Here is a 25,194-nt window from a genome sequence, read left to right as displayed (position 1 = left end):
TTTCAAGTTTAGCACGGCGCAGCTCCTCACGATATTGAATTTGGATGGATAATATTTGGCTACTTTTCACAGCCCAAGTTGGTCAGCAGGTTTGGATCCAGGGTATTAGAAGACTGGAACATGGCTTATATTTCACACATTGATTTTCGTTTTTTTTTTTTTTTTTGTCTTCCCCTTTTATTTTCTCTCTCGCTTGTTATCAGGCGTCATTGAGATATGCTGGTCTTGGAGGGAAGGTTGGGATGCATTTAGTCTAGTGCAGGTTAAGGAAGCACACGACTATACGACACGGCGGCGGCGGCGGTGGTGGTGGTGGTGGTAGTAGCCTGGTCAATCGGCAGACATGAGATGGTTGATAGTTGCACGATTGCAAACGAAATACATGATGAGCACCTAGCCATGTAAGCTAGGTTCTGATTATTGCAATATACTTTACTTCAGGCATAGCCTTAGCTACCTTAGATACTCATTTCTATGTAAATGACTGCTTTTACTTGTCGAGGCGGGAAATCCATTAATTTCCTCCATGTTTTCACTGTAAAGCCCTCAAGCAAAAATATCTTGGTAGCATCGTTGCACGGGTAGTATCGGGCAACTCGATAATAAGTGTCATTATGTCTCATCATCCCCTTCATCAGGCAAGGGGATTATGCTGGTCCGTGCATCCCTGCCAGGGCTGGCTACGTAGTAGACCCTGTCGTCGCCCGCAAGTTCAAAGTGGGGCAGCCTGGCACGTATGAGGACATGGTAAGGAGGCATTAGATGAACCCGGGTCAGGATTGAGCTGAACCCCCTTCAGAGATAATTAGACCCACTTTCGCTAAGAGTTAAACCCCCTTCAGAACTTGCAATTTAATTGGCCAAACAAAACGGGTCGAATGGGTTGTCCCACATAAGGGTAGACCCGGAAAACAGATAATTAACGGTATATACGCTGCATATACTATGCATATGTATGGGAGGAGCTCAACGTTAATAGAATTTCAATATAATATTTTATTATAATAATATATAATATAAATGTTTATATAAATAATATTATAATTATATTTTAAATTTATTAAGTTATATAAATAAGTGGAATAAAAAATTTACAAATAAATTAATATATTAAACAATTTATATTAAATTTTTAAAAAGAATTAATAATATTAGTTAATATAAAAAAATAAATAATAATTAACAAAATATTTATACCGAATTTTATTGTTAATATTAACAGTTTAATATATAGTTCGAATATAATAAAAGTTATAAATACCAGTTTTTTATTTAAATTTAATTTAAAAAGCGTGAAAAATAAATATAATATATTTATTATACAATAATAGTAAATAAAATTATAATTTACCAGTATATGCACTATATATATAACGCATACGCAGAAATTTTTATTTTATTTATTATATATATTATAAAACGTACGTTATATATAGGCATAGTATATGTTATGTATATATAATGGCCAATGTAATATTGCAAATATAATGAAAATGGAGGTAGGGGCAGTGTAAATGTTACGTATTTGCATTATTTATTCGAAATATCGCGTATTTAATAATAGACTTTAATATTAAAATTAATCGGTATTATATTTTTCCGAACGTTAAATTTAGAAAAAAATCTTTTTTTTATATAATGTTTATCCGTTTTTTATTTTCCGTTTGCGTTTTTTATATATAGGATTTACGGACCGTAATGGTTTTAAATATTAATATACCAATTGCGAATTCGAAATTTAATAAATTGTAAATAATATTGGCCATTTTGTTTAATTTTTCGATTAATAGCTAACCAGAATATTTATAATAAGCCCCAGATGCAAATACAAATATTTTTGGCACTTTTACGCCTGGTAATTTTTTGGAATTATTATGGATTAACGAAAATATAAATAGCGTAGGGAATATATATAAAATATATGCCGGATATATGCAGGGTATATGCGTTAATATTATTTTTTGCAGGATATTGTAGCTTAATTTGGGTTATTAATAGAAAATAATAATAAATATAGGATTTTAGCAATTAAAATCCAATATTATGTTATGATTTTTATTATCCGGATACAATACCGAACGGAATTTTATATATTATTCCATGGCAAATACCAAATTTTGAACAAATTGTATTTGCGGATATATGTAATATAGAAATTGATTATATTATTAATCGAATGGGTTTTACTATATATTTTGTATATGGTTAATATATACATGTTAATTTTAAATTAATATTATATTATAAATTTAATATTGCCTTTATTTTAAATCCTTTAAAAAGGTTAAAAATGAATGAGTTATAAAAGTTTTATTATTAAAGTAAATGTATTAATTTTACAAAAAATTGTATATTGGTTTATTAATTATATTAATAATAAATTCGCGTTTTATTGGGTATTAAAATGCAGCAGAATTTGGCAATGTTCCAATTTTCGTTAATATTTACGAGGTTCCAACGTAGCATATAATCGTTTCGATTTGGAATAAATATAGCGTATATTTATATATAAGGCAAACGTATAACCAATACCAATAGTGGTTAAATATATTCGAACTAAAATTAAAAAATATGCTAATTATATGCGTTATATATATAAACCATATATTAACCAATTACGATACTGTTTATTACGGATTTTGTCGTTATTGGTATTAATAAGTTCGATTAAATCCTATTGGGAATATATATTATTATAACGATGTAATAAAAACCTGGTTATACAATAACGTTTAACCGATATTTTATCGGTTAAATTCGTTTATACGTATTAAATTTAACAGGTATTGAAAATTTCTAATTAAAAATTTAGGTTTATTATTTGGTATACCCCAATAAAATAAATGTAAAGTAATGGTATATAGGGCAATTATTCTTTCCGGTATTTATTGGGTTAAATTTTCGATATTTGTAATTTTTTGTTAAAAATGGCGGCCTTATTATAAAAAACTAATAATATATATATATTGGTAATTTAATATATAAGCGTAAAATTTGCGGTAAGGGAATTTATTATTATATAAAAACGGAATATTAAATTAATATATATATATATATAACGGTAGAGTTTCGGTATAGTAATGGAGCCGGATATATTAAATAATGTATATATAATATATTTTTCGATATTTATATTCCGGTAAATTATATTCGATATCTATGGACCTTTATTGTTATTCGAAAATTATATACGTATTACCCAATATTTTTAAATCGAATATTAATGTAAATTAAATAAGATATATTTGCGGTTTTACGTAAATAAAAGGTTTTATCCCTAAAATTACGTATATAAATTATATATAAAACAAATATTTAATATATACGTAGTATATGCTAATATTTTTACAGGTAATTTTGCCATTAGTACCGTTTTCCAAAATTTAAAAAGGAAATGGTAATATAAGCTTTTATACCGCGGATTAGAGGGGTATTTGAATTGTTTTAGCCGTATTGTAAATATAATTCGAGTTTTGCGATTTATCGAATGTCCGGACGGAACGGGATACGTGGGTATGTTTATTATATATAACGTATATATAACGCAAATATATAGTTAATATTATATTATATAGGTGTTTATACGGAATTTTTTAACCAACGACGACGAATTTTTACACGTCGATGAATTTTTACACGTCGATTTGTATGGAATATAGTCGAATTAATATATGGAAGATTTGCAATTATTTGTATTATATATACAATATTTAGGCGTTTATTTAAATAGTATTATTTGGAAATGAATTTATTTTTTTAAAATGGTTGTTGGATTTATTAATCTTTTTTTTTGGAAGGTTAGGAAAATTTAATAAATCGTACGTATTTGTAATATAAATCTTTTATATAAGCGTAATATATGGACTAATTAATTTTATTTTCAGGCTATTTTTACGACCGTAGGTAAATATATTTATATATATTTGCAAACCCGTAAACCTAAGAAAATTGGAAATTATTTTTTTTTAATTGTTTTTAAATTTATAAAAATATTATTAGGGAAATTGCTAATTGGGGCTATATAATAAACCGTAAATTTGGAAATTGGTTAACGGTAATTGTAAACGTAAATTAAGCATAAATATTGGGTAAATTTTGTATATATAATATTTACAAGTAAAATATTAATATATATTTTAGGTTTTGGTTTATATTTAAGCTATTTAAATCCCAATAAAATATTTGAAAAATATTTGCAATGTATATATATTATATATATGGTGTATATAATCCGCAATTTCAAAACGTAATTTCCGCGGTGTGAGGCACGTATATAATTATTGCAACTGTTTTCGTTGGAAATAAAAAATAAATATACGCAATAAATATATAATATAACCGAAATATATTTAAAAACCAAAGTTTGGTTTAATTAAAAAAAATTTCCGTGGTTAAAAACAATAATTTTTGTACGGTATTTTAATATAAACCAATTTTGGCGCAAAATAGTACCAAAATATACGAATATTGTAAAAATTGGATATATAAAAGATAATTCGTCCATTAAACGTCGTTTACCTTTATTAATTGTAATTAAAAGGTAATTATTTATATTAATTATAATTTAAAATTATATATTAATTTTATTCTTAAGTTGGAACGTAAATGTTTTATATAAAAAAAGGAAGATAATATAACGCAAATATATGGTATATTTACGGTTTGGAATAATAAATTTAATATTTAACGATTTATTCGAAATTTCCAACGTAAAGATTTTAAGGTTCGGAAATTTGCACGGGGAGAAAATGCAAATACAATTTTTCGGGACCAGGTTACGTATAAAAATGCGTTATATTTGTATAATAAACCCGGGTAAAATTTTACGAACGATTAACTTTTATTTTAATTTGGGGTTATAATTAATTTAACGTATTTAATACGTATTACCGCCTAAAGGGGTATTTAAATAAATTAGCGATTATTAATAATATTTGCGGTATAGGTATAGGGTACGCGTAGCGAAATTAATTAGGCCGACCCAGGTGGTAGCCCGGTAGGCCAGGCGCCGGCGATAATATTTACGTTGCAATTGCAAGGTACGCGTAACGAAGTTAACCAGGCTAATCCAGGTGGTAATCCGGTAAATTAAACGCCGGCGATAATATCTACGTTACAATTGCAAGGTACGCGTAACGAGGTTAACCAGGTTAATCCAAGTGGTAATTCGGTAAGCCAAACGCCGGCGATAATATTTGCGTTGCAATTGCAGGGTACGCGTAGCGAGGTTAACCAAATTAACCCAGGTAGTAACCCGGTAAATTAGGCGCCGGCGATAATATTTGCGTTACAACTGCAAAGTACGCGTAACGAAGTTAATCAGGCTAATCCAAATGGTAATCCGGTAGGCTAAGCGCCGGCGATAGTATTTACGTTGTAATTACAGGGTACGCGTAACGAGGTTAACCAGGTTAATATAAATGGCAGCCCGGCTAATATAGGTGGTAACCCGGCAGGCCAGACGCCGGCGATAATATTTGCGTTACAATTGTAAAATACGCGCAACGAAATTAATTAAATAAACCAAAATGGTAGCCCGGTAGGCCAGGCGCCGGCGATAATATTTGGGCTATAATTATAAAGCATAAACGATTTAATTATAACAAATTTTTTAATACGACGCAAACGTTTCCGGGCAATTATGGAAATAATATTTTTTAAAAATAATATAATTATATTTAAATATATAATATATATACGCCGTTAAATTAAACTATTTTTATTGTTAATACGTTTACAAAAAAAAATAAAAAAGTTGGAATTGGTACGATAAAAAAAATAGCGTTTGGTGGAATTAAACCAGTTAAAAATGCAGATTTAAATGTTAAATAAACAGTTAAATAATTAATTAATATGCAAATATTTTTTAATATTTTTATAAAAACTATATATATACGGTATATATATATATTAATATTATAACCTATTCGCAACATTTTGTTAATCGTTCCGTTATTAAAATCTTTTTGGTACGACTTTTAAAATTCGGGAATTCGTCGGATAGATTTTCCTAATACGTATTAGCGCCGGTTATATTTTAATTAAAATTCGTTTATGCGTTTTATTAATCGAATACAAGTTTTAACGTATAAAAAAATCTGCAATATAATTTTATTTAATCCGTTTTGGATTGGAAAAAGTGGGATTTTGGATTTTAAAATTTATTTAAAATGGTCGAAACGGTATATTTTTAAAATTAATATATATGTAAAGGGGATATAGGCCATTTGCGGCGTATATGTTGAATTAAATATTTTTTATTTTATTTTTTATCGTTACCCCATATTTCCTTTTTTAATATTTTTTTTTCCCTTTTTTTCCTTTATTTTTTTGTTTATTTTATATTGCGACCGCGGTTTACGCAATTATATTTTACAATATTACCATAAATAAAAAAAAATGGGCCCTAGCGGTATATAAATTAATATATTAATAAAATTTACGGTAATATTTATTCGTATTTTTAATTAATTTAATAATATAATTTAAAACGTTGATAATTTTATTTCGACGGACGTTTAAAACGCCAAATTTATATTAAAATATAGTTATTACGTTGGCGGTATTGCAAACCCCAATTTCGACTGGATTTTTTTAAATAGATGTTATGGTATTTTAACATATGCAATACAAACGCCCAATATCTATATAATAATAACGATTAATATATTATAAAAAAAAAAAAATCCAAATCGGGGCAATGGAAAATTGAGCGAAGGTAAGATTTTTCCCATATATATCGTATATAACCAACAAATGTTTGGCATTAGTTTATATGTATTTGTTAATATATTTTTTAACGCCCTTTAATATATTATTGCAATTATTTAATATAATATTTAAAATGTAAGCCATTTTTCCATATATTTTGCGTATTTAATATTTATATATAGCAAATATATGGCTTTTATTAACGGCGAAAATGGAAAAATATATGGTATTTTTTACGTATAATTAACGGATTTTCGCCGGTATACCCGTTTTAAATATCCAGGGTTTTATAAGTAAACCTCCCTTTTTATAAATCCGTAATATATGTTTTATATATGTTTTGCACATTTTTTGCATATATTAACCTAATATAAGGGCCCAAGGCATTCCAAAAAATCCAAATTTAACGGAAAAAAAGTTGGGATTTAAATAAATTATATATTTTATTATAATAGTTTTTATTTGCTAATATAACGTATATATAGTGCTTTTATAAAATTTGTTTTATACTAATATTGGCGTATTAGCAAATTTGTTAAAAAACCTACGTAAATGTTTTTTAATATATTCGTTAAATTTTATTTAATATTAATTTTAACAGGTATTTTTACCTTTTAAATATTATTATTGAAACTGTTAAACGAATTATTGCAAATAACGAAATATTTCGAAAAAAATACGGTTCGTAATTTTATCGTAAATTATATATAAATATAACGAATATATTATATAGTTTGTATATATTAGGTATACGTATTGTTTATATATAATATATACCCGGAAATATTTCTAACCAATTATAATATTATTAATTAAAAATATTACCCGCTGGCCCCGGCCGCAAACGTAACGTATAAATAATATATTAGAAAAAGGAGGACGATAATATACCGGCCATTCGAAAAAAGCCCAACGCCGTTAGTACCGGCCGTAAACGTAATGTATATATAATGGATAAATATAACGAAAAGGAAATATTATTTCGAAAAAAAACGATTTTTATTGGTTTTTATCGGAAACGCGTTAAATATATAATATATAAAAAAAGGAAATAATATAAATATTTACCCAAAAAATTTGGTATTAATCCTAATATTATTGTAAATTTAAAAAATAAAAATAAACGGGAAATACGGTTTATAACGCGTAAAAATTTTGTAAACGTTATTCCGGCCAAATTTATATATAATACAAATGCAAACCATTAAAAAAAAAAAATAAAATAGGACGAATTATAATTTACCGCGCGTAAAAAACCCATAAGGGTATTTACAATCGAAATTTTTAACGTTACTAATATAAAATATTAGGAAAAAAAGGATAATAAAAATAATAAATTACCGCCCATTACGCGTAAAAAACTTGCGAAAACTTTTATTATCGAAATTATGGACGATATAAATGTAAAATATTAGGATTTTAACGAAAAAAATAACAAATTAAAGTTTACGGCGCGTAAAAAACCCGTAAAGGTTTCGGTTATCGAAATTTTAAACGTATATACATTATAAAATAGTAATATAATGGAAAATGCAAAATTATATTTAAATATTACGGTATATTAGGAAAATTTTTCGTATTTAAAATTAATATATATAAATAGTAGAAGGGAAATAAGCCCCCAATTTCCTATTTGTTTTTCGCATTAGTAACCCATAAGCGATCCAGATGCGGGACGGGGAAAAAAAATTAAAAAATTAATAACCAAAATTGCGGCATATAAATTGCATATACATTTATTTTACAGAATTAAATATTTGTACAAATATTAAAAAAAAGCCAGTATTGTAATTTGAATTTGGAAATTGGGAAATAGGTGTATGGTAACGACGTATTTGCAGCGTAAATAATTTATATTAACGGAATTTGGTTTATTGGCTGAATTGTATATTTAATATTTATATTGGAATGGTTTATTAATTTAAGGAAATAGCTTAATTATTAAAAATTATATATATTCCGTATATATAAAATAAACGCGGAACATATATTAATTAACTTTAACCAAATTTCCATTAACCCACATTTAGTAAATATGTGGCGTATATGCCGCGTATATATTACGTATAAGCTATAACCTTAAAAAAATACGTTTTCCTCGTTTTTATTAAGCGGGTTTAATTAATGTTAGCGATATATATGCGACGTAAATATGGGCATTATTTATTGGTTTTGGTTTGGGTCGATTTGCGACGTTCGGTTATAATTATAGTAAACAAATATATATATATAATATAAATAATGGGTATTTATTTATTTTGGTGAATTTTGGCGGATTTGGTCGAAATAAATATTTGTATTATTAATAGTAGGTATGTATATGCGGGGTATATACCAAATATAAATTTACTATGGGATTATTGGCCGAAATTTTGGTATTACCGGAAAAACGGTTTATTTTATTAACGTTTATATATAATTAATGGTTTGTATATATATTGGAATTGGGAATAGGATTTACCATTTGTAATTTGGGAATTTTTATCGGCGAAAAAGGTAATTTAACAATATTAATATAAAATATATATACGCGGTATATATATTGGAAATATATATCTTATAGGCAGGTTTGCGTTTTTTGGCTTTAATATTTTTAACGAAATGGCGTTTAAACGATTATTATTTACGTTAATATTGCAAATATATTGTATATATACCGTATATAGGAATTAACTTATATTATCGCCGGCCTCCTCGGCCTTTTTGGCCTTACGTTTATTAACAATTTTTTGTTAAATAAAAATTAGTAGGTGTGTATATTTTGTATTAATAAAATATTTACCCGAATAATATTTAACGTTTGGTAAATTTCCCGGTAAATTTATATAAAAATGTAAATAGTAAATATATGTAAAGGTTAAACGACGGATAAATTTTACCTTAATTATACGCGTAACGCCAATATTATTAATGGTACCGGTATATTTTTAAAATATGTTAAATAATATTGTTTAAAATGTATATATACAGTAAATTTAGTATAATTACCTGATAAAAACGATTAATGGCCGATTTGGCCATAGCGAAAATCCAACCGGCAAAATTGGTTTTATTGTTTTTATTAATATATATATTATATATATATAATAAATAAATTATTTACAAAATTTTTTGAAAGGCCCAATAATATTTATCGAATTTACCCAAAGCGACGAACGCGAAAATAGCCCTAAAATATATAATTAATATATATAAGGTAAAAGCGATATATATGGTACGTATATATTACCCGTTACAATATTACGACCAAAATGGTTAGGTTTAATTTCCTTAATAATTTGAAAATGTTAGTTCTACGTATATGTAATATATATGGTAATGGAAATTTATAAACGCCAAAATAAGCAGTTTTAAAATAATAAACCAATTATATAATATAAGCGTTAATATATATAATATATTTGTATAAAATAAATATTTATTTCGTCGTTAGTTTTAAAAATTCGGCCGTATAAAAGATTAGCGTTATCCGTATTTATTATATATTTGCGAATCGTTAATATATTTATTATATATACGCGGCGTATATAGGGAAATTTATATTATGGCGTTATAATCGGCGAATTCGATAAACGGGTAAGGAAAAATTGGTTTTAATTTGGTTAATATTATATATGCGTTACATATGCGACGGATAAATATACATTTAATATTTTCGGCGGTTAATTTAAGGGTTTGTTTGGCTTTTGTTTTGGCCTTTATAATTTTTATTTATAATTAGCATATGCTACGTATATATAAAATATATATATAATTTAATAATTTATTTTTAATTTTATCCTTGTTTTTGTTAAGGACGGGACCTGTAATATATTAATTGCGTTGTATATATAACATATAAAAAATATATAAAAACTGCTTTTACCGACGTGTTAACCATATATAAACGTAAATGCAATTTCGTTATAATTGGCCAAATTAAATTCCGTTTGTATAAATGTTAATATATGCAAAATATGTAGTTAATATATATAATGTACGAAATTATCGCGGATCTAAACGCCAAATAGCTTCGATTTCCATTTAAACTTCGGTATAACGGGCCAATATTAAAAAAATATATGGTTAATATATATAAAACAATTGCTTTATATATAATTATTAATATCGGAATAATAATTAATGGGTAAATAATTTTTGGAAATACCCGTTTGGGTAATTATTAAACGGATAAATTAAAAGGAAATTGGGGTAATTTTAAACGCGTACGCGTAATATAATATACGTTTATATATTATATATTACGCGCGTGTATAAAAAACAGTTCGCAATTGTAAAAATAAATAAATAACGCTGTAAATAACGAAAAACCGGTTAATTTAGGCGATATATTTACGTTATTGTTAATGGTATTGTAAAAATTTAAAATTCCAATTTCGAACGAAAAACAGAAATTAATAAATTTATATAGGCGTGGCGCGGGCGTGGCGCGGGCGCTGCGTAGGCGGGGCGTTTACCCCGCCTATAATTTATTTACATTTTTCTACTTTTAAATCGGATTAGCCAATTAAATTTATATGGGTTTTAAAAAAATAACGATTTTTTTTTATATTAATATTTAATAAAATAACCGGTAAAAACCAAACGTTTTTGGTTTGTAATATGGGTATATATGCATTATATATGGGCGGTATATATTTATTAGGTAAATAATTGGTTATTTTACATATATAACGTTTATATATAAGCCATTTTATTAAAATTAGCGACGAAATAAATTAACCTAATTATTAGGGCCCTGTATATACAAGGTATATACCAGCGTAAAAATCCCAATTAATCCGGTATAAATATCCATTCTCGCAATTATATATACAATATATATAATACCGGTAAATTAATTTAACGAATTTGCAAATAACTATATTTTTCCTATATATATTATATACATGCGACGTATTAAAATGGGGGGTCCGGGATTTTAAATACCGCCTATTTGGCCTTTGTTTAAAAATTAATAATGTTTATATAAGGTATATATAAGGCATATATAAGGTATATGCTATTTATTAAAAACCGCGCGGTGGGCGCGTTTATTTTTTTTTCGTTTTTATTATTATCGGGCATATAAATATCGTTACTTTTATTTACAAAATATTAATAATATATATGCGGCGCAAATGTAAATGGCTATTTACTGGATTTTTTGGATTTGGGGATAGTTAATTTGCGGTATTGGGCTATTATTTTATATTAATAATTGCATATATATTGTATATGCAAATTATTTATTTTATTTACGTTTTTTAATTTTGGACGATTTGGTTAAATTGGACTTTTTGGGCGTTTATATGGTTAATAATATATATACGCCGTATATACAAACCTTAAATTTACAATGGGATTGTCGGCCGCGTTTTTGGTACGGATAATTATAGGAATATTTATATAACGTTAATATTAAATATATATAAAAAAATTGCAAATAATATTTATTATCGTTAAATTCGAAGTTAATACCACTAATTACGGCGGGAATCTAAGAATAATTAGCAAATAATATATATACAAAGCAAATATATAGTAACCACAAATTTTGGGGGCTCGACCGCGAGCGTTTTTAGATATTTTGCGTAATTATAAAAAGGGTTAACAGGATATATATAATATATAGACGGAATAGACTTACCGTATTTGCGATTTACAGGTTTTTGGCATTTTTGGAAACGGGCGACGTTTAATATAATAAATAATATAAATATTATATATATACGCTATATAAACAATATATTTACAAACGATATATTGTTAAAATTTTTATTAAGGTTTTAAACGTGGCGAAATTGGAAATTCCAGGTTAATAATATATATATATATTATATTGGTAATACGTGTTTATTTTAACCAGGTTAACAGAAGCCGAAGGTTTAATGCCGTTATTTTAAAATTAACTGTTAATAGTTTGTATATATAACGTATAAAAGTTGCATTTATTTTAAGATAATTGACAGCGTTTTCCATTATGGCAAAAACCCAGCCAAACGGAATAAAGGTGCTATTTTTAATTAGCAGGTACAATGCATATACGTAATATAGGTAAAATTTATTTAATATTATTTAATTAAAATTTGGTTTTAATAACCTCGTAATAGCTAATAGCAATATATGTAAAAATAGCATTATATATATAATAAATAAATGCGATACAAATATATTAGCGCCTATTTATAAATTGCCCAAAATTTTATCTTTTGTGGTCGTATTAAAGCGATGGTTATCGTTAATTAGGTTTTCGTTAATGCGATATATATACGTTGGATATGGGGTAAAGGATATTTATTAATATCGGGATAGGCGGTTTTTATATGGCGGGTAAATTATTAAAAAAAATTAATTAAATATATATATATTGTAAATACAAAGTATATATATTTATTTCGCCATTGGTCGGGTAAACCTAACTATAAATGCGGCCATAAAAAATATTTATTATATATTTGTAACCAAATTTGTTAGTAAATGTATTATATATACGTTATATATATTATAAATGTATTTACATTCCAATATTACATTTGGCCAATTTAATATAAGGGTGGGGAAATTTTAAAAATATATTAGTATTATATATATATAATATAAACTATTAATTGAATTATTTTTCAATTTGTTATCGGTTAAAATAAATTTTTCCTTATTTTTTTTTTTGGCGGCGATCATTTTTGTAAATAATTAGCATATATTACGTATTTGTAAGGGGTTTACAAAAGTTTATTTTTAACTTTTTCCCGATTTTTCCAATCGAAAATATTTAAAGGATTATTATTAATATATTATATATATATTATATATATGGAATATAAATATATTTATTAATATATTATTTTATTTTGGTTACGAAAATAAATGTATTAATTCGGTTAAAATTATGGATATTTTATAATATATGGTTAGTATATATAATGTACAAATAGGGCTTATATTTACCCAATTTACAAAATTATTTTTAATTTATTTGGGCATTTTTTTAATCGCGAATTAAGGTATAATCGTATTAAATAATATATGGTTAATATATATAACGTATAAATAATAGGTTTAAATAACCGAAATAAAGGGTATTAATATACAAATAACGGGAAAATAACGGAAAAATAACGGGGGAATAAATTGCGGTTTAGAAAAAGGTTTGCAGGCTAATTGTTAAAAAATAAATGGTAAATGGGCTTATTGGGATATACGCGGTATAATTAAAATCGTAAAATAACGAAAATATTAAACGCGCGTATAGTAAAAATAATATAATTGTTTTATTTGCGAAAAAAAGTTTTAAATAGGTTAAAATTAGGCGGTTTGGGCAATATACGTACAAATTGTTATTATTATTGTGAAAAAAATTAGAAAGAAAGGATTTAAAACGAAAAAAATTCGATATATCGCATACGCCGCGTAGGCGCCGTATGGGCGGGGCATACGTTGGATAAACCCGCATTCAAATTTAATTGGCCAATTAAATCTATGTGGGGCTTGGGAAGCTGAACCCCCTTTAGAGAAAAAGTGGGTCAAAAAATTTCTGAAGGGGGTTCAGCTCAATCCTGACCCGGGTTTATCTATGAACTCCATGGTAAGGTAGGTATTTTTTGGCCCCTCCCTCTCTTGAGAGAGCACCAGCTTCTCGGCGCAATTTGGGTAAGAGCTCTTTGTCAGACATCCGCCCTCCGTCTTTTCGGCCTCGTCGCCGTATATGAGGCTTCCTTTTCCCATCCCACGACTATTTTCCATAGCATAATCTTTTGACTTTGACTGTCGCATAAATCTGTCGCAATTCCAGCAGCTCATTGGAGAGTGCACCGAACGATTATCTAGAACGTAACCCGAAAGCCTCCACTTACGCACTTACCAACCTTAAGCGGTCCTCAGCTGTCCTGCGTGCCTGGCACTAGGTCTCAGCTCTCTCAATTACTCCTTCGCCCAAGTCAAAAGTCAAGAGGACATTGAACCAATGGACTCTGGTGGCGGAGCAGCCGGTGGCAGCAGCAACGGCGCAGGCCATGCGTCTGCTCCTGCCGGTTCTAGATCAGAAAATTCGAAGGGTTCCCGCGGCGGAAGGGGACGTGGAGGCCGAGGCCGTGGACGTGGTGACTCTAAGAGCGGTCGCGGCGGTGGCGAAGGGCAACAACGTGGAGGTCGCGGCAAAAGAGGTGGAGGACCAAATGCGCCCTCGGGCAACAGGGCGGACGGTGAGCCAAAGGAAGGCGCTCCGGCAGGCTCTCGGGCCAAGGCTCAGACATCAAATGACGACGAGGCCGATGAGGATGGCGAGGTTTGCTTCATTTGCGCCAACCCTGTCACTCACAGCTCGATCGCACCATGTAACCACATCACCTGCCACATCTGTGCATTGCGCATGAGGGCGCTCTACAAGAACAAGGAGTGTCCGCACTGCAGAACACTGGCACCATTCGTCATTTTCACCGATGATGTGACCAAGCGCTTTGATGAATATGGCGACGCAGACATCACAAGCGCCGACGATAATATCGGCATCAGGTACACGAGCGAAGATATTGTCGGAGACACGGTCCTGCTGCTCCGATACAACTGTCCGGACCCAGACTGCGACTTTGCCGGGCTGGGATGGCCGGATCTGCATCGGCACACGCGGTCGGCGCACAACAAACGCATGTGTGACCTCTGCACGCGCAACAAGAAGGTCTTTACCCACGAGCATGAGCTGTTCAGCGATAAGGGCGTTGGTGAGCACATGCGCCGGGGTGACGATAAGCCGGGCGCAATAGACCAGACAGGCTTCAAGGGCCATCCGTTGTGTGCATTTTGCGGCGAGCGCTTCTACGACGATGACAAGCTCTACGAACACTGTCGACACAAGCACGAGCGCTGTTTCCTCTGCGACAGGAGAGACTCGAGACAGCCACACTATTACAGGGACTACAATGCTCTCGAGAAACATTTCAAGGACGACCATTTTCTCTGCGCTGACCGCGAGTGCATGGAGAAGAAGTTTGTCGTCTTTGACACCGAGATGGATCTCAAGGCGCACCAGCTCAGCGAGCACGGCAACAATCTATCCAAAGATGTTAGGCGAGACGCGAGAGTAGTAGACATGGCCTCTTTCGACTATCGATCGTCTTATCAACATGAGAGGAGGGGTGGTGGTGGAAGTGGAAGCGGCAGAGATGGTGGAAGGGAGGGACGGGGAAGGGGACGTGATCCAAATGCAGAGCCGTTGCCAGTCAGTTCGGCGCAGCCAATGAGACGGGACGAGATTGCGTTCCAACGTCAAATGGCCATTCACTCTGCCCAATCTGTCACATCTCGCACCTTTGGCGGCCAGCTCTCGCAGCCGTCGGCCTCTGCTGGACCTACCGCTAGTCAATCTTCTCGTCAAGGGGGCGCTGGGCGTGGCCAGAGCTCGACACAGCCGCAACCATCCGCCGATGCCATGGCTACCCTCTCCCTCACAGACGTGGCAAACCTTACACCACAAGACCACGCTCGTCTCGCCCGTCACGGAGCCGTCATTGAGCGCGCTAGCAACCTGCTAGGCAACGACTCAACCAAGCTCAACCGCTTCCGACAGCAAATATCGTCATATCGCCAAGCCGCATTGACGGCCCCACAACTTGTCGATGCATTTTTCGCCTTATTTAGCGATACCTCATCCAATGCACTCGGCACTCTTGTTCGAGAAGTATCTGATCTCTTTGATGACCGTGCCAAAGGAGAGGCTTTGCGCAAGGCATGGCAGGATTGGCGAGCCATCAATGAGGACTACCCATCTCTTCCTGGTCTTGGCGGCATGCATGGCGCCACGACTTCCAGCAGCGGGTGGGCGAATGCGGCTGTTGCAAGCCCGACTCAGATGTTGGGAGGTGCGCAGAATCAGGGCCAGAATTCGAGGCACACTACCAGAGTTTTGAAACTCAAGAACAGCACGAGGCGGGGAAGCATGTCAAGTATTACATCTTCCACACCCTCAGTCGGTGCCAGCAACTCAGCCTCAGTCCCTGGCGCGAACTGGGTAAGCGGTAGTGGGTCCTCCTCTACAGCGTCTAGGAGACCGGCGGCGTCGACGGGGACAGCATCGGCAGCTTTTCCTGCACTGCCTAGCGCGCGACAGAGCGGAACTCGCCAGGGGGCGCAGCCATCCTGGATTGGCGTGCCCTCGCTGTCGGCATCATCAGGTGCGAACCGTAATTCTGCTCCGGCCGCTCGCCAACCTGCTCGGACGGCTGCATCAATGGCATCGGGTGGCGCACCACCGACGCGACGCACCGCGGCCGGTGAGGATGCATTCCCGGCCTTGCCCGCGGCTCCCAAACCTCTTACCACTATTTTCGGCTACGGAACCGGGGCGGTGAGAAGGGATATGGGTGGAAGTAGGAACACTGGGTTCTCGTGGGGCGGTGGCAACGGCGAAGCCGAGGGTTCGGGCAGTGGGGCAGGAACCGGGTCTGCCGGCGACGATGGCAACGGGTCTGGACAAGGAGGCAAAAAGAAGAAGCAAGGCAAGAAACAAGTCCTTGTGCAATGGGGATAATTGAGCTTTTGCGCCCAATAAAGAGAGGTTGGTCAACTAAATTGATTGGGGATATAAACTTCTCTCAGCTTCAGAATTTTTTCTCATGTCTATTTAATGTCTTTCTACTATTGAAGGATCTTGGTAGGGAAAAGATATGTATGTCACACTATCTTGTTTTGTCTTTTTTTGTTGCTTTTTTTTTTTTTTTTCTCTTTCCTTCCTCGTAGAGCAATACACAAAGCGCTGCATGGATTGCCTTTTCTTAGGTACTCCTCATCAAAGTGCTGAGGTCAGAACCAAGCTGTGAATTATAAACGAAGGTGGAGGTGTTCATCCCAATCTCTGGTGGACTCGTGGCATAACAGGGACCGATGTCGCTGTTGCTTGTCGCACCTTGTTGTCCACATTTACAACTGGTACAGATTCCAAACCTACCACCACGTACTTTCACATATAATTTTAGCATCAATCCCTAGTGCGACGATCAGCAAGCCATTCGGGAAAAAAAGGCTTGTCTCGCCTGACACCTTTCTATTCTGATTTGGTCGCCACCTGTCTTCATAGTTCACTACGAGTAATTGTTGTTATCAATGCGACCATCCTTGACCCAAAACTGGTCCCAAAAGGCTCGAAAGTTTGGGCCTAACGTGTCAGAGATGGAACCCCACAAACCGTGGTCAAGGAATGGGAAAGAGGTGACATTTTTCATCCATTCTTTTCGTCTGAAAAAAATCAAGATTAAGAAGGGGAGGAAGAAGAAAAAAGGACTTAAAAGTAGTATTAATGGAAGTTTGACAGCCCCCACGTTGCAGATCCACATAGGCGCCGTTGAAACGCCCCATATACATACATAGTAAACTGTCTAATCGAGACAAAAGGGGAAATCAAAGGGAGGGGGTGTTTCTTACCAAGCGCGATGTGGTCGATGCTGCGTGACGCTCCCAGGGGGGGATGATGCCTCCTCAGCAAGCGCACACTGAGACATTGGTAAAGTCAAAGATGCGCTTCGGCTATCAAAAATGTCGCCAAATACAGAATGACTCTTTGCAAGGCATCCCATCCTTTTGGTTTTTGTTATCGCTTTTTTTTAGCTTTCTTCAAGGCTAGACCCCCAAAGGCTATTTTCCCTGTATATAAAAATACACTCTTTGTCCCTCTTTTTTTTCGCTGGAAAAGACTTGGCATATCACGCTTCACTCTCTTTTCAGTCTTTGACTAGTTATCTTACCTTCTTTTCTTTCACAGTCTTTAAGACTTGTTTCTTTCTTTCTTATTCTTAAACATTCTTTATATAGTGCACAGGATGCCTTCCTCTTCCATTCTTTTCAGCGGCGCCGTAGTCGGCAGCCTTTTCACCCAAGTAGCGCTGGCCTACACGGTGGTACAGATCCCATCTTCCTTCATGAACAAGAACATCGACCCGATCAAGTATCCGGGTGCGTATGACAAGTCGCACCTGCACTCCTTCTACGGCTCGGACGCCATCAAGGCCACGACCAACTCCAGCGCCGAGCTGCAGAAAGGGTGCACAAACGCCGACAACGCAAACGACCTCTCCTCCTACTGGGTCCCGACGCTCCTCTACACCAAGGACAGCGGCAAGACCTACGAGCCCGCGCCCTTGTTCCGCTTCAGCGCCTACTACAACCTGGGCGAGACCGAGGCCCAGGTGCCCATCCCGCAGAACCTCAGGATGGTGGCCGGCAACGCCGACGCCACGACCGCGGCCGAGATGCCGGCCGACGCCAAGATCAGCTGGTTCTGCGAGACCGAGAAGACGAGCAAGGCTGAGGACGTCGAAGACGACGCCAAGCCGTCGGACAACAACTCCACGGCGGCGGTGGACAAGAACGGCTTCCCGTCAAAGACGTGCTCGACGCACCTGCAGACGCTCATCTACTTCCCGCAGTGCGTCAACAACGTCACGCTCCAGACGGCCTACAAGTCCAAGACGTACGGCACCGAAAACTACTGCCCCAAGGGCATGTACAGCATGCCTCAGCTCCGCTTCAGCATCCGCTACGACCTGCGCAAGGCCCTGCCCAACGGCTGGGACGGCGAGGCGCCGCTGCGCCAGGCCTGCGGAGGCAACATCTTCTGCTCGCACGCCGACTTCATCAACGGCTGGACAAAGATGGCGGCCGAGAACATGCTCGCCACCACGAAGGAGAAGCAGCACTTTAGCCTCGTCACGGGCGACCGCGTCAAGACGAACTGCACGCAGCACGACGCCGACCCCAAACACGGCACCAGCGACTATGCCGAGAGCCTCAAGCTGATGGGCAAGCGATCCGTTGAGGCCGTCGGGTGGTCTTCGCACAGCAGGATGGTCAAGCTGTGATCTTCTTTTGGGACATTCGCCATGAAGAGGGGAAGAGGTGGGACTCGTCCCCAACAGCGTTGAGGGGTTTTTTTGTTTTCTTTGTCAGCGGCGACTACGCCAAACAGCGTCAAGGCTGATGATGATCAAGCGATCCGGAGAGGCCGCCGGGTGGACTCGGCGGAGAAGAATGATCAAGCTTTGGTTTTGGAACATTCGAAACATAGTTTAGAGGTGCTTCATGTACATAACAGACTTCACTTGGAAATGATTTATTTGTATATATGTGAATAAAATTTTTCGCATTGCTCAAAATGCGCGACTATCAATTCGTTTCATAACCATGGCATTAGAAACCTTTAAAAAAACCCACACACGCCCTTCAGCGTTCTTTAACACAAAATGGTATACGCGATTACATGATAATAAAACCAAAGACACATTACATCCCCCAACATAAGCCACATTTAATTTTAAACCTTGGGGTTCTCGTCGTAAGCGGGAGCGCCCAGCTTCTGCTGCTCGGCAGCGGTAGGCTGGTTCTTGCCCATGTACTTGGTCTTCTTGAGCGCGTTGAGCTTGTCCTCCTGAGAGTCAAGGTGCTTGAAGCAGAGCCAGAAACCGACACCACCAACGAAGGCGATAATGGCAATCGACGCGTAGTTCCAGACAAGCAGAGGATCCTCAGAGAGGGGAACCCAGGCGAAACCAAGAGCCGAGGCAAAGGCCGACATGAACAGGTTGACTGACATGACAAGCGACTTCATGTTCTCGGGGGCCTTGGAGAAAGCGTACTCGTACGAGGTGACGTTGGTGAAGATCTCCGAGATACCGACGAGAATGTACGGCAAGCATTGAGCCCAGACGTTGATGGGCGCGGGACCCGCCTCACAATCCGAGGTAGCGAACATGCCGCATGGAGACATCTGGTAGATGTAGTGCTGCATGACGGCGGCAGCGACCATGGAGAAGGAGGCAAAGAAGAAACCGCAAGTCATACGCTTGATGGGAGTGAAGTTGAAGCCGATCTTGCGCAGGCCGGGGTAGAGGAACTTGTCAAAGATGGGAACCATGATGACGATGGAAATGGGGTTCAAGTTCTGAATCAGATCGTTGGGAGCACCGTTGAGGACCATGGTGCTGGCCTGGGTGGTCAGGTTGTTGGTCATCTGGTTGTATGAAAGGTGGAAGATGGGCAGGAAGAGGAAGACCTTGCAGGCCAAAAGACCACGCCTGACCTCATCAACCCAGGCATCGTCGTAAGTCATCCATGCCGGGCGCTGCTCAACAGGGACGTTGGAAGGCTTGCCAGCATCGAGGTTAACCTTGAACAGACCCTGGCGCTTTATGCAGAACATCCAAAGCTTCATGAACTTGGACAGGACGGATCCAGTAGGCGGGGTAAGGCGGTAGTTCTTCTTGTTGGTCCACAGGATCAGCGGGGCCAAAAGGAACAGGACGGTGGGCAGGAGGAAGGCCAGCCAGAAACCGTAGTGCTTGGCAACAAAGACCATGGAGATCTGTCCAGTAACGGCACCAATGTTGATTGCGAAGTAGAACCACAGGAAGATACGGGTGTTGGTGATGGCAGGATCGACGATGACACGCTCGCCCGAGGGCAGGGTCTCGACACGGTGACGAGTGTCCTCGTTCTGCTCGGCAAGCAGGGGCGAGATGTTGGCCTTGAAAAAACCGGTACCGATGCAGAGGCAGAGAAGACCAAGGAAGAAGACGCCGAAGGAGGTGTCGGGGTTCTTGAGGACTTCAGGGGCAGAGGCGGCGGTAAGGATAGCGTGAGCAATGGTAGAGACACCGATGGCGATGTGGATAGTGACGTAACGACCGAGACGTGCGTCGGCAACATAGGCACCGACCAGGGGAAAGATGTAGGCAAGGAACTGGTTGAGCAGCGAGACGGCCTGTCCAACAGATTGGCCCCTGCCGAGAGCTCCAGTGGTACCGTTGGGATCCGGGTTGGCACCAGTGGGGTGGCCCTCAGGCAACTTCTTCACCACAAAGTTGGTGTAAAGGACAGCAGAGCCGTAGTACGAGAAACGCTCACACAACTCGGCAAAGGCGATGGTGTATAGAGACCACTTGATCTTGCCGGAAACGCGACGAAGAGTTTGGAGCTCCTCCTCAGTGGGCTTGTCGGCGTAAGACTCGTCGTCCGAGGTGTCGACGATGGCGTCTTGTTGGGCGGTGGCCGGGCGGGAGTGCGACTTGACCCTGCTCACGTCCATGGAGCCTCGGCCGGCCATGATCTCCTTCTCGGTTCCCTGGATGGCAGCTTCGGGCACGTGGGCTTTGGCCACGGCCTCGGCGTTAAGAGTGCCAGTGTTGCTCATGGTGGATAGGGGGGTTGAGCGACCTGTTGTGCTTGCTTCTTGACTTCTTTTTTTGTCTGTGTCTCCTCTATTAAAAGATAGACAGATGGACAAGTGAAGACAGCAGTCTTTGGTGGCGCGCGTAGATCAAAAAAGACAAGAGACTTGGGGCAGTGTCTCATGCAGGTAGGCAAGGCTTATATAGGCTCAGGAAGCTTGGTTGACCTGTCTCCAATCTCCAACCATGTGGTCCTTATCCCATACCACGGCCAGCCGGCATGGTTTCAATAAGGAAGGACCCAACCTAAAGACGGAGGAGGCGAGCATCCCTGGTTCTGATACGAGTATGTGATATGGGGTGGTTCCGCATGGTCAAGGGCTAGATTGATGGAGACAGACACATGCAGCATGGATGGTAAGGTAGGTTAGGTAGTTTCTTTGGGTTCCACTCCTCCAAAGATACGTAGTAACCGTCGGAATCCCCGCAGCCCCATATTACACAGTTAACATAGATCAGCAGTCACACTGTTGTTATATGATGCAAGTGCAGAAAAGGGAAAGAACATGCTGTTACCCTGTGCAAAGTACGTACCTCGGTACCTACCTACTTTAACGAGTAAAAAAGAAAAAGAGAAAGAGAAAGAGAGAAAGGATAGGTGTGTGTTGCTCGGCGCTTCTCCAAAGTGGTGTGCTGCCGACTGGCCGGCACTAAGAAATTCCCTTTCAGCCACCCGTTGCCGTCTTGTCCCGTCCCTGTCTTTCATACGATGGGTGATACAAAAAAAAAAAGGATGCAAGGCAAAGAGACATTTGCGGAGGTGGTGTCGCCACCTGAACTCGGTTCTGAATCAACTTTGGGGGTGATTTGATCTGCCTAGTAATAGGTGCTACGTTGTACGGTAAGGTTAAGGTACTTTTTACCTTAACTAGAAACAGACTACGCCACCGGCCTAAAAAGAAATGATGGAGGGACTGGCCAACAATGTCTCCGTACTCCATTTCTTCGGAATGATTTAAGAAAAAAAAATTAGGGGGACCCGGGGGAAAAAAGAAAAAGAAAAGAAAAACTCGCCGCTAACACGCAGGCGCAAAAACGACCACTTTCCCAAACAGGAGAGTGCGCCCGGAGCTATGGCCCACCATGGGATCAAAGCCATTGCAGAGTTTGCTGGTTGGACAGTGGTTCGGTCTTGGCAATGGACCTAGATTTTTCGGTCGGATCAGGCGGGGTGGAGAGGTGTTGTTGGTGTCGGCTCGTTTGTTCAATTTGACAGATAAGAGCAGGTAATGAAAACAGAAATGGCCAGGCTACTATAGAGGTAGGTATGTAAGCAAGGTAAGGTAGATAGAATCCGATCTGAGCTGAGCAGAGCAGTGAGCCTGCTCCTCTCTCCCCCCTGCCTGTTTTTTTGACGGCATGCATCGAGATGCCCCTACCTTCTGGGGTACCTACCTTGTTCCATGGTTGCTTCTGACACCACTTTCCTCAGATAGGAAGGTCCTAGTTGTCATTTGCTAAATAGAACAACAGCAAGAAAGTAAATGGTAACTAACTGGTTTAGCATACCAGTACACCAAACTCGGTATTATATAGGGACACAATAAAATGGAACTTATTATGGAAGGATTACATCAACATCGAATTAGCTCCCTTTCTGATGAGTACCTGTTGGGTGGCATTTTTTTTCCCCCTCGGAATTATTGTTAGATTTGTTCTCATCGCAACGAAGCAAAGGAAGTAGAGTATGTATGCTTGAACCGACTGTAAGTATGGGGATAAGTAGGTGACCGCAAATCGCATATGCAAGCTGGAGATCGAACAATAGGTACCTGTATTATTTTGTGACAATGTGAGTGGTCCTGTCAGATCCATGGAGATATGTGCAAAAGGGTTCTCCGCAAACCAACAACTGATGGATGGATGGACTGATTTTAAGCGAAGAACCCCGCAGGTCTGCCCTGTTTCAACAGGCGTAATGGTGGTAGGGTTTATCAATTGATAGTAGGTGGAAGAATCCCATACCGTCTTCGTTCTGAATCTCAAAGTGGCAAACTGATAATCGTTGTTCGTTGTCCGAATTACCTATAGCAAAAACTTTATGCGTTGTTAGAAATTGAGCCTTATAAATAATAAAGAATAAAGAATAAAAAAATAAAAAAAGAGAGAAGGGCGTTACCATCAAGCATGCTAAGCATAGTCTCCCCGACGCTTGGCGATCCCGTCCGTCTTGTCCGTCTTGTCTCTTGGAGTTGTGCATTGCTTACTTACGACGCGAGAAACCGCAAGAAAACTTGGCTTCGCTTGGTTGACAATCCGACATGCACCGCGGGCTGGGCAGACAGACAGAATACCGTAAGCGCAGGCAAAAGCTTCTAGCGTTGCTCGGCATGCCTTCGAGAAGACTTTTGTGTCTGCAACCCACCCAACCGTCGTTTTCCCCCTCCATCCCGCGCATCCCCCATCCCACACGCACCACAATATCGTTCTGTTTTCTTTGATAAAGGTTGTCAGGCAGCTGTGAGATTGACGTATTGCATTTCAGGGATGGAGGGTATCTGTGTGGCGAGCAGTTATCTCGATCAAGATGACATGTTGGAGACGATGTGGCTTACTGGACCACCACCAATTAATTATCTACTCTGGCTCTTCAACGTCGCAAGGTACATATCAAATTGCTCTTGAAGAGAGGTTGGTTCAGGGATCAGAAAGCACGGAATCTCACCACTCAAAGGTCGAACTGCCCCTTGTATCCTTGATACAGTGTGCGTCTTTTCTCGGCCGATTCCTTTAGAACACCCTAGTCTAGCTGCCTTGGACGCTTGACCCCATAAATCCAGAAAGCCTCTTTCACCCTTCTCTGCCATGATTGCGGGGATTAACGCATCAAATCGCTGGTTTATTGGTCATGGACCCCCTGTTAAGACCCCGCCACACCTTTTCAATTTCGATCAATAACGTGCACCAAACACACAACACCAAATCAGACGTGCCCCGGATCCTTCTTTTTGCCATCGAAAACAAACCGAGCACGCACACGACCACACCTTATAAAAAGAGGTGTGTTTGCTTTCCAATATCGCATGCACCAAGACGGCAAAACACACCCGGCGTCACAGATAAGGCTATGCTCCCTTTTTTCACGAAGTGGGAGGATGATGGAGACAATAGAGTAAGCTCAAGAACGGAGAGAGAGAAAAAAAAGTTCCATCAACTTTCCCAAAAGCATCCTGGCTTTTGCCTATCCCCCATCACCAGTCAGTCGACACGCCAAGACGTCGTCGCCAAGACAGCTTCAATTTGCAAAGCGGGACTCCAGGACTCTTATCTTGTACTCTTTTCCACCCCTTTCGTC

General features: G+C 37.5%; 4 protein-coding genes across 4 annotated transcripts; 2 read left to right on the top strand and 2 right to left on the bottom strand.

The window, feature by feature from the left end:
• Nucleotides 1-14,653: 14,653 nt before the first annotated feature.
• Nucleotides 14,654-17,212, top strand: PgNI_05230 (uncharacterized protein; the record flags this gene model as incomplete). Its single annotated transcript, XM_031125264.1, has 1 exon — nucleotides 14,654-17,212. One exon carries the CDS (start codon nucleotides 14,654-14,656, stop codon nucleotides 17,210-17,212), a length of 2,559 nt encoding a protein of 852 aa, XP_030982344.1.
• Nucleotides 17,213-18,497: 1,285 nt separating this feature from the next.
• PgNI_05229 (uncharacterized protein) lies at nucleotides 18,498-19,535 on the top strand (the record flags this gene model as incomplete). The annotated part of the gene is made up of 1 exon (XM_031125263.1): nucleotides 18,498-19,535. The coding sequence occupies one exon, from the start codon at nucleotides 18,498-18,500 to the stop codon at nucleotides 19,533-19,535; it is 1,038 nt and encodes a 345-aa protein (XP_030983116.1).
• Nucleotides 19,536-19,987: 452 nt separating this feature from the next.
• PgNI_05228 (uncharacterized protein) lies at nucleotides 19,988-21,862 on the bottom strand (the record flags this gene model as incomplete). Its single annotated transcript, XM_031125262.1, has 1 exon — nucleotides 19,988-21,862. The coding sequence occupies one exon, from the start codon at nucleotides 21,860-21,862 to the stop codon at nucleotides 19,988-19,990; it is 1,875 nt and encodes a 624-aa protein (XP_030983115.1).
• Nucleotides 21,863-23,888: 2,026 nt separating this feature from the next.
• Nucleotides 23,889-24,252, bottom strand: PgNI_05227 (uncharacterized protein). Its single transcript, XM_031125261.1, has 2 exons — nucleotides 24,019-24,252; nucleotides 23,889-23,936 (listed from the first exon to the last, which is right to left on the bottom strand). Exon 1 carries the CDS (start codon nucleotides 24,229-24,231, stop codon nucleotides 24,103-24,105), a length of 129 nt encoding a protein of 42 aa, XP_030981770.1. The 5' UTR covers nucleotides 24,232-24,252; the 3' UTR covers nucleotides 23,889-23,936; nucleotides 24,019-24,102.
• Nucleotides 24,253-25,194: the final 942 nt, after the last annotated feature.

The sequence above is a fragment of the Pyricularia grisea genome, chromosome I, assembly GCF_004355905.1.
Source record: "Pyricularia grisea strain NI907 chromosome I, whole genome shotgun sequence".
NCBI classification, from domain to species: domain Eukaryota; kingdom Fungi; phylum Ascomycota; class Sordariomycetes; order Magnaporthales; family Pyriculariaceae; genus Pyricularia; species Pyricularia grisea.
The sequence above is the reverse complement of the archived record's forward strand: the minus strand, read 5'-3'. Positions and strand labels throughout refer to the sequence as shown.

Coding starts and splice junctions, on each gene's coding strand:
- PgNI_05227 (XM_031125261.1), bottom strand. CDS start 24,231: ATGCCGAGCAACGCTAGAAGCTTTTGCCTGCGCTTACGGTATTCTGTC.